This window comes from Pleurodeles waltl, chromosome 10 (assembly GCF_031143425.1).
Source record: "Pleurodeles waltl isolate 20211129_DDA chromosome 10, aPleWal1.hap1.20221129, whole genome shotgun sequence".
Taxonomy (NCBI): Eukaryota; Metazoa; Chordata; class Amphibia; order Caudata; family Salamandridae; genus Pleurodeles; species Pleurodeles waltl.
Genome location: NC_090449.1, coordinates 325,247,218 through 325,265,049, shown reverse-complemented (window position 1 = coordinate 325,265,049; position 17,832 = coordinate 325,247,218). Strand labels below are relative to the sequence as shown.

Here is a 17,832-nt window from a genome sequence, read left to right as displayed (position 1 = left end):
GCCCCCCTTAATTGCCTAATAAGGGACCTATGACCTGAGATATTTCTTTATGATTTCTATACTTCTTTAAAATTGTCAGAGCATATATGTTCTCTTAACTGACCTTACTTATTTGGCATTCTAATATCTGGCTCAATTCATTCTATTTTTTACATTTTCGTTTTGTCTCCCTTCTAAATCAGTCCTCCACATAGTGAGGTGCTGTTAAATCCTAATTTTTCTAAATATTCCCATTCTTCTCTCTTATTTAAACCATCCTTATATGTTCTTAATTTACTCATATAAAACTGTTCTCTTTGTTTTCTTTTTTTGTCAATGTCTCCTCCTTGTCTTGTTCCCTTTACCTTTTCTAATGTACACCACCTTAAATCATTTTTATTATGGTTCTGCTTCAAGCAGTGTTCAACTAGAGGGCATTCCTCTTTCTAGTTCTTATCGCTGATCTGTGTTCATTTAATCTTAGCCTAATTTATTTGCCTGTTTCTCCTATATATCCCTTGTTACATGGACATACTATCAAATATATCAAATTTTTAGTTTTACAATTTACCATGTCTGTGAGACGATGTCTCATTCCATTGAATTCCACTACATTACCTTTTTTAACAGTATTGCAGTTACTACAGGACCCGCACAGGAAATTTCCTTTCACTTTACTCCCATCTCGAAAGTCTCTCTGCTGGGCTTCTTTAGATTCCTTATACTATGTACTAAATAATTTCTTATTGTTCTATTTCACCTGTATGCAAACAGGGGGTTCTCTAGACATCCTCCATTTCCTTTATTCAAGAGTGTCCAATTCCTATTTATCCATTTTCTTATCTTATTACTAATGTTGGAATAGTTAGTAATGCAAATGGTTCTGTTTATGTCCTTTACTTTATTCCTCCCCCCTCAAATAAGCGTTCCCTATTGTAGTACTTTGCTCTATTACGTGCTTTTTTAATTAATTTCTTTGGGTAACCTCTTTCTTACAATTTTACTTCCAGAGTCTTGGCATGTATTTCGTAGTCTTCTCTACGTGTACAATTCCGTCTAAGTCTTAAAAATTGGCCAAATGGTATATTATCTCTCTGACATCCTGGATGGTTGCTAGTATAATGTAATAGGGCATTACGATAGGTCTGTTTTGTATATAACTCTACTTGTAGTTCCATTACTACAGCTTTTATCTTAATAACTAGAAAATCACATTACTTCTGGCTAATCGTCAAAGTAAATTTCAAACTTGAATCTCCACAATTTAGCCAGAGAATTAAGGAATCCAACTCCTTTCTATCTCCCTGCCATATGAAAAATATATCATCGATAAACCGTACCCAATTTTGAACACTTTCATACAATGGGGCCATTTCATTATATACATGTTTTTCTCCAAAGGAACCTACATATAAACATGCCAGACTTGGAGCACATGTAGCTCCCATGCTGGTCCCTTTTGTTTGGCAGAATATTTAATCACTGAATAAAAAAAACACAATTTTTCAAAATAATCTCCACCCATTCTATTATTAAATGTGCATGGTGAGATAAGTCACCTTCATCACTACACAATATCTGCTTCAGCATGTCTACTGTAGCATCCTGCGGGATGTTCATGTATAATGCTTCAATATCCAGAGTTACAAGCCATTCCCTTTCTGAGTCAAATCTCAATTACTGATCATATCCTTAATATATGGTGGGTGTTGCAAAACTAATGGTTTCAAAAAGCAATCTCGATGTTTGCTCAGAGGCTCAGTAAGAGAATTGAGACTAGAAACAATCAGCCTCATAGGTGGATCCTTCATGTTCTTATGGATCTATGGTAGGCCATATAAAGCTGGAATCATGGGATGTTCATTGTATAAGAACTCATATTCATCCTGACAGATTAATTCATCTTCCTTTTCTAGACATAAACTCTCCTTTATTTTTGATCCTAGAGCTACCCATTCTTCTCTATTTGATTTTCTATAATGTTCTGTCACCTGTAATAGGTTATGATGCAATCATTGGTATCCATTAGTCTCACATTGAGCCAGCCACCATTATCCAAGGACTATGGAAATACTCAAACCTCTGTGGTGCACTACTCAGTTTGTGTCGTGAAGCCAAATGTAATCCACCAAAGTGTTACTTTTCCTACCAACTGTTTGTGGATAGGGTGACACAAGTAAAAGAGGGTTTTGATCTATCATGGTAAGAACAGGAAGAGACCAAACTGATATTGTATAGGCAAGTGCAAAAGGCTCCAAGCAGCTTAGCTGTTAAGAGCAGAGCGGATCATTTGACTGAATATGGTTCTAAATAGCATGGCCAAGCGAGGTGTATTGTTTTAATTAAGCAAATATACTTTTTATCTGTGCAATAAAAAGTTTGCAACAATATAGAAAAAGAAAAACTCAATTCATCACAAACTTTGAGAGGACAATTTCCCTAAAGCAGACGAGTAGAATCTAGTGCCCCGATTGAAAGTGATCTAATTAGCATACTTCAGCAGCTGCCAGTTCCCCAATTACCTCGGAGCTGAACCTTTTCATAACCCAAAACATCCATTTGTTTTTTGATTGTCCTTAAAATGAAGAATGCTTTCAAAAATGTTTCAATAAACTGCCAGACTATTATCTAAGTACAAGCAAGAACACCATTCACTAGATTTTGTATTTATTTTCCTTTTCCTCTACTTTTTACTTTTAATGGAACAACACAATGAAAACAACACGCAGAAAGAACGAAACAAAGTCAACAAGCTCCCCTTCCATTTTTATATCATCTATTATTGAGATTGTCTTTCCATGTCTTCTTTTTTAACAAGAGATTCAGACCATCCTTGGTTGTGGAGCACTCGTAGTGCGAAACTGAAGAATACAGGGAATACTACTCCTCTGTTCTTTCTCCTGTGAGGCAGGAGAACACTTGGTTGAACTGATGGCCCGATTCACAAACGGTGTCCTCACTTGTGGCGTAGACCCCTGCAGTAGTGGCAGGGCCCCTCAGTCTTGGCAGGACCTCCGCACTGTAGTTTCTCACTGCGGAGGTCCCGCCATGAGTACAGGCTCCCCAGCCACAACTGGGGCCTCCACCATGAGTGTGGAGGCCTTTTGTGAATCAGGCCCTTTGACTCTAAATTAAGTCTGGGCACCAGTATCCCTGACAGCATCCAGTCACATCAAAGCAATTTTTTTTTAGCTAAAAGTCAAGAGCATTTACGGTAATGCCTCAAAATATGCCACATGGGTTAACACTGCCCAACGGGATAACATAAAACAGAATTATTGAGCCTATTACAAAGGGGCTATAAAATATTTGGGATTGATTCTTAGGAGCGGAAGGTGTTAGGACCTTCTAGTTTTCCTTGAGTGTCACATTTCTAAGTCTACTACTTGAGATTACTTTTTAGTGAATGTATATTAATTCTAAAACCACAAAGCACTGACAGACACTGAAGTTAACAGTTGGATAGCTATAGTAGATCACAAGATTCGGAGTAGAGTTATGGATAATACGCACATAATCTTCTTATATGTCAACAATGCCTTGTTTTATCTGGAACAACCCAGGTATTCAGTCTTGGGGCTACTGGCATACTTGGAGAGGCATGGTGATATAGCTGGTCTATGGATAATAGATGCAACACTATACTATTCCATTTGAACATTTGGGCACATTTTGCCCAAAAAAAGCAATTTCCCGACCTAGTGTTTTGATAGGAGGTGGACAAATTTAGGTACATAGGTATCATGGAAGCATTGACTACTGAGAGACAGTAAAGACACAATGGGGGTTATTCCAACTTTGGAGGAGGTGTTAATCCGTCCCAAAAGTGACGGTAAAGTGACGGATATACCACCAGCCGTATTACGAGTTCCATAGGATATAATGGACTTGTAATACGGCTGGTGGTAAATCCGTCACTTTTCCGTCACTTTTGGGACGGATTAACACCTCCTCCAAAGTTGGAATAACCCCCAATATGTTGAGGGTGCAAGGTGGCCTGCAAACATTAATGCATTTTTGGAATGCCTTGCCCCTTTCCATTATGGGAAGAGTTACAATTGCAAAAATTGTGTTCCTTATGAGAAGCTTGTATAGTATGCACAACTCCTTGTGCCCTTTGATGGATAGCCTGTTTGTGTCCTCAGTATGAGCTTGACCACAGAAAATCGCAGACATTAACACACTGAAATTGGGTCCAGGAAGAGGGAGGGCTCCCAGACATGGAATTATACTATTATGCAGCTCACATATAACATACGGCTATATGGGCTGCAGCAGAAGATAACTGGGAAAAGTGGTTACTTGGTGGATGCGTGAGGACACTACACTGTTGAAATTGCCTATAACATTGTGAAATGTTCCCAGGGAATATCCATATATTAAACGTCAAACTCATTGTGTCTGGGAAAGGATAGTTAAAAGAGTCCTGAAGCAGCTAACATTTACACAGGAATTAGACATCTGAGGGAGCGTAGCTTATATAATCCATATTAACATGAAACGTTTATGAACTAATGTATAATGAGGCTGCATAGAAAATGTATTAATGTATTTTGCTAAAACGTGCTTGAAAATGTGCCCACAGGGAGTGGCCGCCAATGTATACGGGACTAATGAAACTGACTAATAATCTTGAAATGTTTTATTAAAATGTGATTTTGCACTAATATTAAAAGGATATATATTACAGTTTTGATAATAAATCATTAGGCCTTAGTTAGCATGAGTCGAGGCCTAGCTGCCTGACTCTCATATTAAATGTGTTTTTCTAGCGTGCAGTGTGCTGACTTGCTGAAGGACATGAACTCTTGTTTTTTTCCAAAAGTTAGAAGCTGAATGTAACTGTAGTAGATCCGTTCTCATGAAATTCAACTTGCTTGTAGAAAATTTTTAGCTGAATGCAACACTGTAGATCACCCGTTGGTACAAGGTTGCCTAAACCGGTACAAACAATGGAGCCACTGACTGAAGATGTGCAAAGGACCACGAGAAGATGAAATCATACCGGACATTCCACCCGCTAAAGACGTCAATCATAAGGACCAATAAAATACGTGAGAACTGTTATGGGGTGACAAATTCGATGAGCTAATTTGAAGTTAATTGGTGAAAGATAATGGGGTGCAACCTTTGTCCAACCAGATTTTAGGGGAATGTACAACGAAAATGGGATAAAAAAACCCTTGACACCAGGAAGTAAAAGAGACGAGAGAACTAGGGAGACTAAGTTAGTTGGCGAGATGCTGATGCGATTCACTATGACCCAGACACTTTGTCACTTTGCATAGAGACTTTGCTGTTTGGTTCTTAAAACCATTCTTGCCTTATATTGCCCGTTTACACTTTACCTCCTTATGAGGGAAGTGCCCCTTTTGCCCAACTTGCTGAATTCCTGGCTGATGGAGAATCAACTGATGTCCTGAGGGCGAAGACAGCAACTGAGTGCTGACCAATTCTGAGGGTAACTATATGACAAAGAAATTGTGATTGTCTGTTTGCTTTTCCTTTCTAGGTACCAACTGCTTCTCTTTTGACAGGGACCATAGTTAGATGTTTTTCCAAATTGATATTACTAAATTGTTTTCCATGAAGCCCAACATGCCAATGCTAATTTGAGGTTAGTTAAGAGGGTTCACTAAACTGACGCAAATAGACAAATGACTGAATCTATGCTTTGTTGAATAATGCACTTATATTACTCTGCTAAGGATAACTTATGTTGACGCCGTGTTATGTTCTAATATTCGTGATTCTTGCTTTGATGAAATCCTATCAGAAGTTGCCATATTGTGACTATGCTAATGAGCTTCTCGGTCTTGAGATTAATAAATTTGCTAGTAGAATTGTAATCAATAGGGAATAAATATCACAAAATTCATACTAAACTGGTGTGGTTATTCATGACTGCAAGGTCATGGTGGTTTCTGAGTCTTATTAATGTCTTTGACTAAAGTGAATTGTTTTGTTCTGGTAAACATTGATGACGTTATTGACATATTGATTGACATGCTGATTAGCTATCTCGTCCTAAGGTGTCTTCAATCAGGGTCAAAAGATTCATTGGCCTAAAACGAGTCCCAAAGTGAATAGATTGGTCATAAAAGGACGCGTTAGCACATCCATTTGAACATATAAGTATAGACATGCTGATGGTGGCTGGAGGGAGGGGGGCTGTCATTCACTGGGGAGGGGGTGGGTCTGTACCCCAAGGGAAGTCTTCATCATGTTTCAGGAAGTCCAAAATACATCTGACCAGTTTCTACAACATGCCAAATTGGCTGTGACAGGGAGATTTGGACTGATTTTCCGAATGCACCGCCTTCCGCCACCATCCTGAAACAATCTTGCACTTTGTAAGAGGGTGTCATTTGGTGACCTTGATATGTATGGCCCTAAAAAGGCACAGAGTCAGGCCTTCTCTGAGGGGCAGGCAGGCAAGGGAGATTGACATGAGTGAGTAATTTGGCGACAAGGACTGAATGAGGGGGGGCAGAATGTGCTCTGGTGAAAGGCGTCTCATGCAATGCCAGTATCAAGATGGTACACTTCTTATTTTTACATTGTACATATTTAATGCCAATAAAACTGAGCAGAATATACCAGGATATGTCAGCTGCATGTCCAAGGTGGACGCTGCCTCTGTTATATGTTGGGCATGGCCCTGTGGGGAGATAGCAAATGTTTGGAAAGAAAAGGTTGCAAGTTTGGGCACGGCTACTGGAATTCTCTTGCAAGCCTCCCTACAATACTGTTTTGGCTCAAAAGTGGACTTGTGGGTTCGGGACACAGTAGAATGGGCACTGGCCGAGGGGACACATATTAGAACATCTAGAAGGGATGAGAAGATAATTGAGAATTGACAATAACAGCAGACACAATGAAAGCATTTAGAGGTCATAGGTCTCAATTGGCACAGTCTAACAAAGAACACGAGGGAAACAAGTTAAGGGGGGTGGCGATATGGACGGTTCCCACTTCTTTCCCTGGAGGGGACCAGGTTATTCATGCTGTATGGAAATCATGGGAGGGACAAGGATGTGTCATTACAAATGTGAAAGTTCCAAGATGTTTATGTATGTACTGATATAAAGAAATACGTATTTAAAAGGGAGATACTGTGACTTGCCATATCTCGCTTGTAGTTTGAGCTTCTAATTACAAATTAAATGTTTAAAAAAGAAGATTGTGTCAAGTGTCAGCCACTGTGTCACACTGATTCAGAGTCTCAGTTACCCCACATCCTGCCCTGCAGTAAGCCTTGAATGTCCGCCCTCACTAACCTGAGAAAGTCAAGTGCTCAAAGGGAGACTCTCGGCTACACCACTTCGAAGGCGCCAGTATTGAATAATTAATCAATGGGACACTAGAGAAAAACAACATTACTACTAAAATATCGTCCCTAGTAACTTCTTACTGGCCAGTGCTGTGTAGCAAACGTCTCATAGTTGTGATCAAAATTGTTATCTTATGTGGGGGCATCCAAATGACTCGAACGTTTACCAAGCTGGACATTAAGTATAGAGACCAATCACAACTAAAATAATATAATATATCTGGAATCACAGGAGCACAGGTGATGTTTGAAGCATTTCTAGAATGAGTACAGCCAGCTAAAAGCCCTCAACACATGTTGCATGGCTCCAGAGTTACATGGAAATCGGCCATTTTTCAGACAGAGTTTCCCAAAAGACAGCAGCAGCTCTCCTCCTATTTTCATAACCTAATTCTGGTGCAGACTTACCTGAGGCCTCTCGGAAGTGTCGTACACACATGTCCATTGTAGCAATGCTGCCAGCCAGAGTAGTGGTCCCTGAAAAGATAAAAACAGGGAACTACAATCATCATAGTTGCACCGAGTCGGAAACAAGGCGGGCTGGACAATAGATTTGTAACACAACAGGATGCACGGTCGAGCCATGTGCTGCCCTTGCTTTTGCTCCTCTTAACCCACATCTTTGCCGGTTAGGTCAGCGCTTCCATGACTACAGGCTGCGGTGGACCAGCTGTATGACAGAATATCGAGACAAAAGTATTGTAGTTCTTTAATAGTGTGGTAAACATTTGGAGGACCAAAATGTCAATAAGGTAACTACATATAGGCAAGTATAGATTTGCTATTCTTAACTCCATATCCACATTCCTTGAAGATATACATCGTTAAGGTACATATATATGGAGTTAAGTAGAGTAAATCTGTATAAAGTGTACCTTCATGATATTTTGGTCCTCGATATTTTTGACACAATATTTTGGCCCCACAATATTGTATATTCGATTTTTTGGTGGAATACGAGAACCTACACATGCAAAATTGCCACTGCTAAACATCATGTACACGATCAATAATTTAATCCTGGTAGCAGACTGTTAAACGTGTCAACCATATTATTGTTGCACAGGTAGGAAGATTTATAACTATTAAGTATCGTTCATCTGCCTATGTCAATGCAGAATTTAGTTAAGCAGGTTGCAACTTAAGTGTTTACAACGTAGGTGTCAGTATCCGACTGATAAAATGCTGAAGCAGCCTAATATTCGTATTTTATTTCCTGTTAAATTTTAGGCTTGTTGTTCTTGCCACTTCCCTAGCACCCTGAATTAGAGCTGTGTCCTTTCTTTCCTTTGTATAGAACAGAGAAGGTGAAACAAGGCTGCACATACTTCTCTGAAGTGAATATTCAGGGGCTTACTGTGAGCCTGATCACTGGTCCGCTTAAGGTGAAACAAGGCTGCACATACTTCTCTGAAGTGAATATTCAGGGGCTTACTGTGAGCCTGATCACTGGTCCGCTTGGTAAGAAGAGGAACACTCACCAGCCACATAGGCATTCAGTCCCTCGATCTGAATCACCTGCTGTCCCAGGGTGTGCCTGCCGCTGCCCAGACCCATGGCCATTATGGCGTCCGTCACCAGCACCAGTCCTGCAGGGAAGAAAGAAACCCACATTTGGCATCAAATTATGTCCAGGCATTTGCAAATCAAGCCAGAAATATTTACAGTTACATTTTGTGGGAGCATGAAGCCAGAGACGACGATGGGTTTCTGTGAGGTAAGTATGTGTACAAATACCACAAGAAAAATAAACATTCTTGTGTAGATGGACGAGCACAGGAAAAGGGGGATGAAAGCTCTTGCGGTGCCACTCACAGTCCATCAATATTAACATCACTTATCAACAGGGATGTGTGTCAATCACGTGCAAAGCTTGTCACATAAGGTAAGAAGACACCAGTGAACTCTAAATGACATGTTCTAACACTAACTGCTCTTAAAAAACATATGTTACTAGGGTTTCAACAGTTCCTCCCACCAATGTGAGCTACAGGCCTGCACCTGAGACTGCTGGGTGTTTGACCACATGTACTGCCATGCACACCAACTGACCGCTCCCATTTGACGAGCCCAAATCTTATGTCTTGAATGAGATATTCAACACTGGCTGTGATTGAGTCGATCAGCAAATAACTATGAAAAACACGAGCAAAGTGACTTGTTCTCAGCAAGTCCCCATGATCAACTGAAAGAGTACTATTGTAGGCTTGCCAATGAATGATCCCCTTCTAATGAACTAAAAAGGGGCTCACTCCTAAAGGAAAAGCATTCCAAAAACATTTATGACATTTGAGTGTAAAATATAGAATACTATTTAGGAACTGAAAATTCGTAAAAAAAAGTTAAGAACATTAAATAAGCATCATCTAGTAATTTTATTAGTACAACTCCCTTACCTGCAGGTATAAAATCAAAAGTTACAGACATTGTGGATAACACAGTTTTCTTCGGATGGGACATTGTGGATAACTTTCAAATCACTGTTCTGTTGTGTTACAGTTTTCTAGAATACGAATGAACTTAGAAAATGGAAAAGTGTCACTTGCGTTCAGTAAAACACAGTAATAATGTATAACGTCCAGTCGGAGCTACCGTTTTTTGAAGAATAGGTCTTGAGCCTGGGAGTGATGCAAACATTTACCATTCCGCCCTAAAGATGGCAAAAACTGTACTAAACATTATGTTCTCGAATTGAATGGAGAGAGGAGATCTTTCTTTCTGGTAAAAACGCTCCCATCGGGACACCTCACTGGGGCCAGGATACCTTTGACCACGACTTAGGCCAGACATTTAAGCTCGCTTTTTGACAGTCAGTTGACTTTCTCAACACGACTCGTGTTGCATCATTAGGCTTTCAAACTCGTAGGTCTCTTTAAAAAATCTTCCCTGTTCTTTCTGCTCTTCTCGAAAAACTGCAGTCTGGCCGATCATTACTTCAGGGCTGGACTTAGGCAATTCTTTATATATTGTCCTTCCCAATCACCTCATGCAACGCCTGCAGATTGTACAGGATGTTATTGTTTATTGCACTTAAATATCCCAAATACATGTTCAGCTAGGGCTTAACTAGAATCCCTACGCTGGCTCCCAATTAAACAAGCATTGGCAATGTCAAACGGTTTTACTTATCTTTACACACAATGGAGACCAAATGGCATTGCCAATACTTGTTTTTAGTATTTTTCTATTGTGTCCAGATCCGATGTTGTTACCGCCAGATTTCAGCTGTAGTTGTTCAAGTGACCACTAAGTGGCACTAAAATACAGTAAACGTGGCTCTGTTTTCTTGGATTGCAATGACGCGTTTGGAAAAGGACAACTGACGACTCTTAACAGGGAACCAAAAAGATCCTGTTTGCGGGAGAAGCACAGAAACGGAGGAAAGCCACAAATAAGAATAAGGAGTTTGAGACTGACATGAAAGCCATCCAGTCTTGAGTAAAAATGGGCCCTGGAGTATTCTCTATACAGCTATCTGCGACCGAGTCTGTAGCGAGACCGAAAAATGGGTCATTTTTAAGCACTTTGTTTTAATCACAAGGCTAATCATAACAAAGCCCCTTCTCAATCAGGAGGAAACATATTCCCCATCTCCCGCCCCATAAACTGAGGTCACCTTCCAAGTCATTTTTAGTGATTTTCAAAATCAAGCTTTCAAGGTAAAAAGAGGCAGCTCATTCTCGTCCCTAGTAGCTAACAGTTGGAACTCCTATCCTTCGACAATTTGCGGTACTTCCAACGGTTATTCTTTTGGGAAGCAGAACAAATCTTGGATGTGCTTAAAGGTAGACCGCCGTGATCTTGCTCTCCTTCTTCCTTAGGACACTTGATTCCCAGGATCAGAGGGGGGTAGTTGTCGAATGTTAGAATTACTATTTCATTCTATTTAAATAATTCCTACAAATAAAGAAAACTCTGACTCATTCTTGAAAGTACAATAATAGTTTAACTTATTTTCTAATCAGGAGGGTAGATGAACAATTTCGCAGGATGGTGCGAGATGAATGCAGTTTTATTTCTTTTTTGTAGGAATGCCCCGTCTAGTCTGAGCTCCCAGCACACAACCTGTGCTATATAATGCACAGAGGTGGACGAGCTACCGAAGGCTCATGCCAAATGCCTGGCTCTGTCCAGTTTGTCTTCTTGCACCCTCGAGTCCAGCGTTTCAGCGTACTCCCCACACTAACCTCACTGGCTCAAGAAGGTAAGACAAAGCATTAACTTTGTATGTAAAACAGGAGAATACCCATCTAGTGGCTGAAATGCACCATGTAAAACCATAAAACGTGGGATCAATGCTGGCTTCCTAGCTTGACCACATTGTGTGACACTAGGCAGATACGTCTTTTGTGTTTGACTTACTAGAATATAATGCTGCTCCATGTACAATAAACAGCGAGCCCACATATAGGGTGTATTTGACATTCCTGGTTGTTCAATAATGGCTTGGTAGTCACGGTGGCGGGCGGAATGAATGTTTCCAAGTTCAAACCAAATTCAAAATATTACTTTTAATAAATGGCTTTCAATGTAATTGTGTTTATACGACACTGACTACCCCTGACGACGCACTGAAGTGCTTTTGGACAAGTAATATGCTACTTCGGGACTCAAAGGTGGCTTAGTAAAGGGAAATGTAAATTGTTATTGGGAGTGGTGGGTGTGGTAAACCTGAAAGTCTGTTAGTTCGATTAATTAGGATAAACGATGGACCAGTGCTTAATTTGTAAATACAAACGTGCCGGTGCCCACAGCTCTCCCCTTAAACATGAGGCTGCTGCAATTAAATGTGGGAACACTGTAAAACTGAGGCAGCGAAATCCTGAAGCCACTTCGGGCCCCTTCAATCCTTTTAAAGCCACTCCCTGCCCCTTCAGTTCAATCTTGCAGCTTTCTGCTTTCTCCCATTGTGACACTTTTTCGTTTTTCTCTTCGTCCGTCTTTCCCATATGTGTCTTTTGCTCGCAGGTAGAAAAATAAGCGCCGGCTCTCAAAAATAAGTGCCGGTGTTCAGCAATGGAAACAACAAGAACAAATTAAGCACTGCAATGGACAGAGGTGGTAAGATTTCAGAATGGATTATTTGGTGGTTCATAGTACTGAAAGAGGTTTGGGAGGAGTCAGAGCCTGTTAGTTGGATGAAAAGGATAAAAGATGAGTAGACATCTCTTTGTTAGTCGATTCTTGTCTCAAGTAACACACTAGTTGGTTACATTTTTATCAAAAGTGAGGGAAAGTTGGGTGGTAGAAATTTTGTGGCTCGCCACAGATTCTGGAACTCCCCCCAGAGAAATGTGAGAAATATGTGTGATTTGCGCCTAAGTTTGATGTTTGAAGGGCTATTCCGTGGAACAGAAAATTTAGCATTATACTCACAAGTCAGACCACCTTAGACTGCCCTTGGTGTCTAGTTTTTAGAAATGTCTGGGTTTGGCTGGTTGCTGTGGGTGGCAGCCGAGCCCAGGCCCAAACATTGCAGCTACCTACATCACCACAATAGTTAAGTTTTCAAGGTTAAAACTTGCATTTTGGGACCTTTCCTGTCACAGGCAATATGCTCACCCACACAAAAACGAAATCAAGAAAAGGGTGGGAGCACATAAATAGAAAGAACATTTGTTATTGTCAATTTAATTTCTCTCAGTTTTTGGATACCAAAATGCAAAACCGTGCTCAAGAAAGAGCACAATTTGGGAAAATGTCCTCTCACTCAAATGATATTATGGGCAAACTGAAATTCAGAGTTGTACAAATAACCACTCTCCCTTAACCACTCTTCCCAAACATTTTAAAAATATACTTTCCTGTCTACCCATTTTTCATTCAATAGATTTTACTGTACGAATCTATGCATGGTTGATACACAATGAAAATCATTGTAAGATGCAGCTCAGTTGTTTGCTCTGGGTATATCATGTGTTTGGACAACTTACAAACCCTATATATTCCTGCAACAAGGGTGTGTCGGACTTAACGGTTTATTACTGTAGGAAATTGGCCATTAAGGCAAAAACTTACAGATGAAAATTTCACCTATTTCCATTTTTTTCCTACTCATGTTCGTTATGTTTCAAATTCAACAAATACTTTGGGAAAATCCTAAACAATCTACACAAATGACTCCTTGCTGAATTTTGATTTTTTCCACTTTTCACAAATGTATTGGTTTCCAGTTCACACATGGGCTTCAGACCAGTTTCCACCACAAATTTCAAGTTGGCACAAAAAAACAGGAAAAATCAACTACAACTTAGAAACATTGAAAACGGTGGCAGAAAACGTTTTCTTTTGTTTTACAGATCTGTGTTCCAAAAACCTAGATGATGGTGATCTTATTTTGATACCCTGAAACTGGTCCTAGGATGCTTGTTTCTGGCCGAGGGAGGACCTGGCCTGGCAGTTCGGGCTGGCTGTTCCCATGGGGAACAGGATCAGGCTGATGTGCATATGTCTGGGTGCAAACTGGAATAGCATAGCAAGCAAAAAAACCTGATGCACTAAACCCAGATCTATGACTGGGGTTGAATGTTTGATTTGTTCTGCATTTTGGCCATCATCTGTTGTTTATGAAACTGCTTTCTTCTCTGTCACCACACATTCTAAAATTAAGTTCCTTTCTGTGTTCTCATTCTGTGGCTCTCCAATGATGTGGACTTAAAACCCAACAAAGGTAGACATGGTCATCTTCCAACTTTTCACAATCACTTGAGATAGATTTAGAGAAGTTGTTCTTCCCAAGTGTTTCTACCCTTGTTTAGTATTGTGATTATCTGTTGGCTGCTTCTGTTATGGCGGACCAAAGCAAACGTGGCACTAGCTGCTTGCTGAATCAGCAAATTGTGGATACAAAGGGCCTAATTCAGATAATGGTGAAGGGGTACTCAGTCACAAACTTGACAGAGACCCTCTCCCCCGTCTTACGATTCCTACAGAACTTCTAATATGGCAGACAGGAGTAACCCCTCTGCCAAACTCTAAATCGGGCCCAAAGTCTCTAAAGAAAAATTACAATTCTCTTTACCCCTTGCTTGATAATTATTTCATGTCACACTGTAGAGACATCTACTAGCTGATTACCTCAAGGCTAGTTCCAACCTGTTACTGTTTTCATGAACTATTCTTTTAGGAATGGCATAATGGTGTTGACAATGGATTTTAAGCAATGTTTACATTGTGAAAGCCTCACAAGAGCTTGCAGAAAAAATACTCCAAAGCATTCGCCCCGGACCATGTAGGCAGAATCTGCTTTGTGTTTCAGAAAAACACATTGTCCTTTGCTCCTGATAGGGTTTGCCTGATTCAAAGAATCCTTTTACTCTGTAATGTCAAGAGAAGGAGGAATTTGCCTTCAGGTGATTGATGCATGGCCACGGTGACAATAGGAAACCAAAGGCTTTTATTCTTAAGCTCTAGATGCTGTGGCCACAGAGCTGAATCCATATTTGCTTGTATTGCATCAGCAGAAGCATATCTTGTTAAAGTATATAAAAAATATTATTCTTAATCACCTCTCACTGTTGACGTAACCAATACTACAGCCACTCTATGATTAACTACCAGGACAAACACATTTCAATGTCAAGGCAGTCTAAGTATGAGCCACTGTTGCTCTGCCTCACATTACCTTGGTTTGGTGCAGTGGTAAACCTAAACTCAGTGTTCATCATTGCTGTTGACAGGGAAGCACATGATTGCATCCTTACCACTAAACATCCTTTCAAAGCCACTCATTGATCACGCTGAGACACATCTACCTAACTGTAAAATTGTACAGTACTTTGGTGATTCATGCTTCAGAAATTATGAAGGAAGGATGTTTGTTGTGTGATATGCCATCTGCAATATAAAAAAAAGAAAATGTTGAGAGTAATGTTTAACAAATGGGCATTCTGCTCAAGTAGCTAAAATGCCTCTTACTCATGCATTTAGCAACCCAGTAAATTGTATTCGTTTTGTAAATGTCTTCCTGTCATCCATGATTTTAGCCTTTTTGTGGCTGCAGTCGGGTTTCAATAGATCAGCAGGTACTTCCATTAAGAATGGGTCTTACTGAAGTGGTTGCTTGATGCCCTGCAGCTTCCAAAGAAATTAACAGTTCCTAAGTGTGCAGCTCACCCATCTGCTCAAGATGACATGTCTAGAGGGAATGCTTGTGCTGCTAAAAATGCTGTTTTCCCCCCATAACTCAGATGTTACCCTGTGTGAGTTAATAACCTCGCACCCACTTTACAAGATCTTGCAACAAACAGAAGCAAGCATTAGTAAACTAAAAACTGACCTGGAACAAGTATAGATAGCTCAAACATCTAGATAAATTATGGCATGGCAAGGATAGCAAAATGGATAATTCAAGATTGATGGCCTAAATGAGCCTTATTTTTCATGGTGTTTCATACAGCATTTGCAACAGTAGGCAGAGCCAGCTGCCATGCCCAGAGGAAGCAAGCGACGGAGCTTCCCAATGCCCACGATCTCCCCAGCCCTGCACAGCGGCCATGGGCTCCCTGCTCCTACGGTTGGGGCCCTCCACTGCATCAGAGACCTCAGATTTTTGTTTGCAGTGCTCCGGGGTGAGTATTCAAGCCATGGGTCCGTCACAACAGAGCCAATGCCTTTTCCAAGATGGCAGCCCGCTTTGCTTGTGGCAGCCGCTCTGTTAACACCTGCAGCAGTGAACTCTTATAAGGGGGGGGCACCCCCGCCTTGGTGGACAATTCGTGGGGGCCTGTGGACCTGGCAACCTCCGCCTCTCCATTTTTACACTTTGAGATGGCCAACACACGGACACGGACTTGCAGCCCCACCAAATATGCCAGGCCCGTTTTCAGGGCTGCACGTGGCAGCGGTGGTGTGGTTTGCATAGGACTGCAGCCCCCTGTCTTTATTCTGCTGGGTGAGGACCAGAGAGACAGGAATGTTTTCTAACAGGGAATCCACCTCACTTCATTGCATCTGACTTTATCTCCTGGCTGGTTTGGGGTCTCCTGCCCTCCTTGTTGGTGCCCTGGTCGTTTGCTAATTTGTCCCCCTCTGTGCTGGTGGGGGAGTTGGTGACTTTTTACTGTGACTTTGCCTTTTTTGCTCCCTGGGGACATGTGTCCTATCTTGGTGGCATTATGGGATGCACCCAATGCTCTAAGGATGACACATCTGTGAGCACTCTCCTGTAGGAGATAAAAACATGGTACTGGTGGCAGAGATACGGCATTTATGGAAGACAAATTTGATAACATCTGGTCACCACAGACAGTTCTGGAGAAAGCGTAGAGGCCAAAATTGATATCCTTTCTGTCGAATCAGGTCTGATCCATAAGGTTTAGCGGAAGGTTTTTGAACATGTTACTGCTTTGGAAACTAAGGTGCAGACCTTGAAGTTGGCGGCGCAGTTTGCAGAGCATCGTCTCTCTGCTCTAGAAGGCCAGACTAAGCACTTGGCACTCCACTAGGATGAACAGGCGGGTCGGGCTAGGCGAAGTAACATCTGCATTGTTGGTCTGCCCGAACATGCAGAGGGGGAATCCCTACTGGCTTTTCATGAGAACTGGCTCCAGGATGTTGAGGGCCCCGGAGGTATTTCCAACTTGTAAGGAAATGCCTCCTTGGATGGTTACCCCTAACTTTTTGCCTTTGCTGATGCTAAGTTATGATTTGAAAGTGTGCTGGGACCCTGCTAACCAGGCCCAAGCACCAGTGTTCTTTCCCTAAACTGTACCATTGTCTCCACAATTGGCACAACCCTGGCACTCAGGTAAGTCCCTTGTAACTGGTACTCCTAGTACCAAGGGCCCTGATGAAAGGCAAGGTCTCTAAGGGCTGCAGCATGTCTTATGCCACCCTGGGGACCCCTCACTCAGCACATGCACACTGCCTCACAGCTTGTGTGTGCTGGTGGGGAGAAAATGACTAAGTCGACATGGCACTCAACTCAGAGTGCCATGCCAACCTCACACTGCCTGTGGCATAGGTAAGTCACCCCTCTAGAAGGCCTTACAGCCCTAAGGCAGGGTGCACTATACCACAGGTGAGGGCATATGTGCATGAGCACTATGCCACTACAGTGTCTAAGGAAAACCTTAGACATTGTAAGTGCAGGATAGTCATAAGAGTATATGGTCTGGGAGTTTGTAAAACACAAACTCCACAGTTCCATAATGGCTACACTGAAAACTGGGATGTTTGGTATCAAACTTCTCAGCACAATAAATGCACACTGATGCCAGTGTGCAATTTATTGTAACATACACCCAGAGGGCATCTTAGAGATGCCCCCTGAATATCTACCCGACTTCTAGTGTAGGCTGACCAGTTTCTGACAGCCTGCCACACACCAGACATGTTGCAGGCCACATGGGGGAGTGCCTTTGTCACCATGTGGCCAGGAACAAAGCCTGTACTGGGTGGAGGTGCTTCTCACCTCCCACTGCAGGAACTGTAACACCTGGCGGTGAGACTCAAAGGCTCACCCCTTTAGTTACAGCGCCCCAGGGCATCCCAGCTAGTGGAGATGCCCGCCCCTCCGG

At 41.5% G+C, this 17,832-nt stretch overlaps 1 protein-coding gene across 1 annotated transcript in view; it reads right to left on the bottom strand.

Annotated features, from left to right (window-relative positions):
* Window positions 1–17,832, bottom strand: part of AMDHD2 (amidohydrolase domain containing 2) — a 339,455-nt gene that overhangs the window by 97,828 nt on the left and 223,795 nt on the right. Inside the window, exons 9-10 of the mRNA XM_069210515.1 lie at window positions 8,794–8,901; window positions 7,721–7,789 (exon numbers count right to left, since the gene is read on the bottom strand). Of these exons, the coding sequence (XP_069066616.1) occupies window positions 7,721–7,789; window positions 8,794–8,901 (177 nt within the window). The remainder of the gene's footprint in view (window positions 1–7,720; window positions 7,790–8,793; window positions 8,902–17,832) is intronic.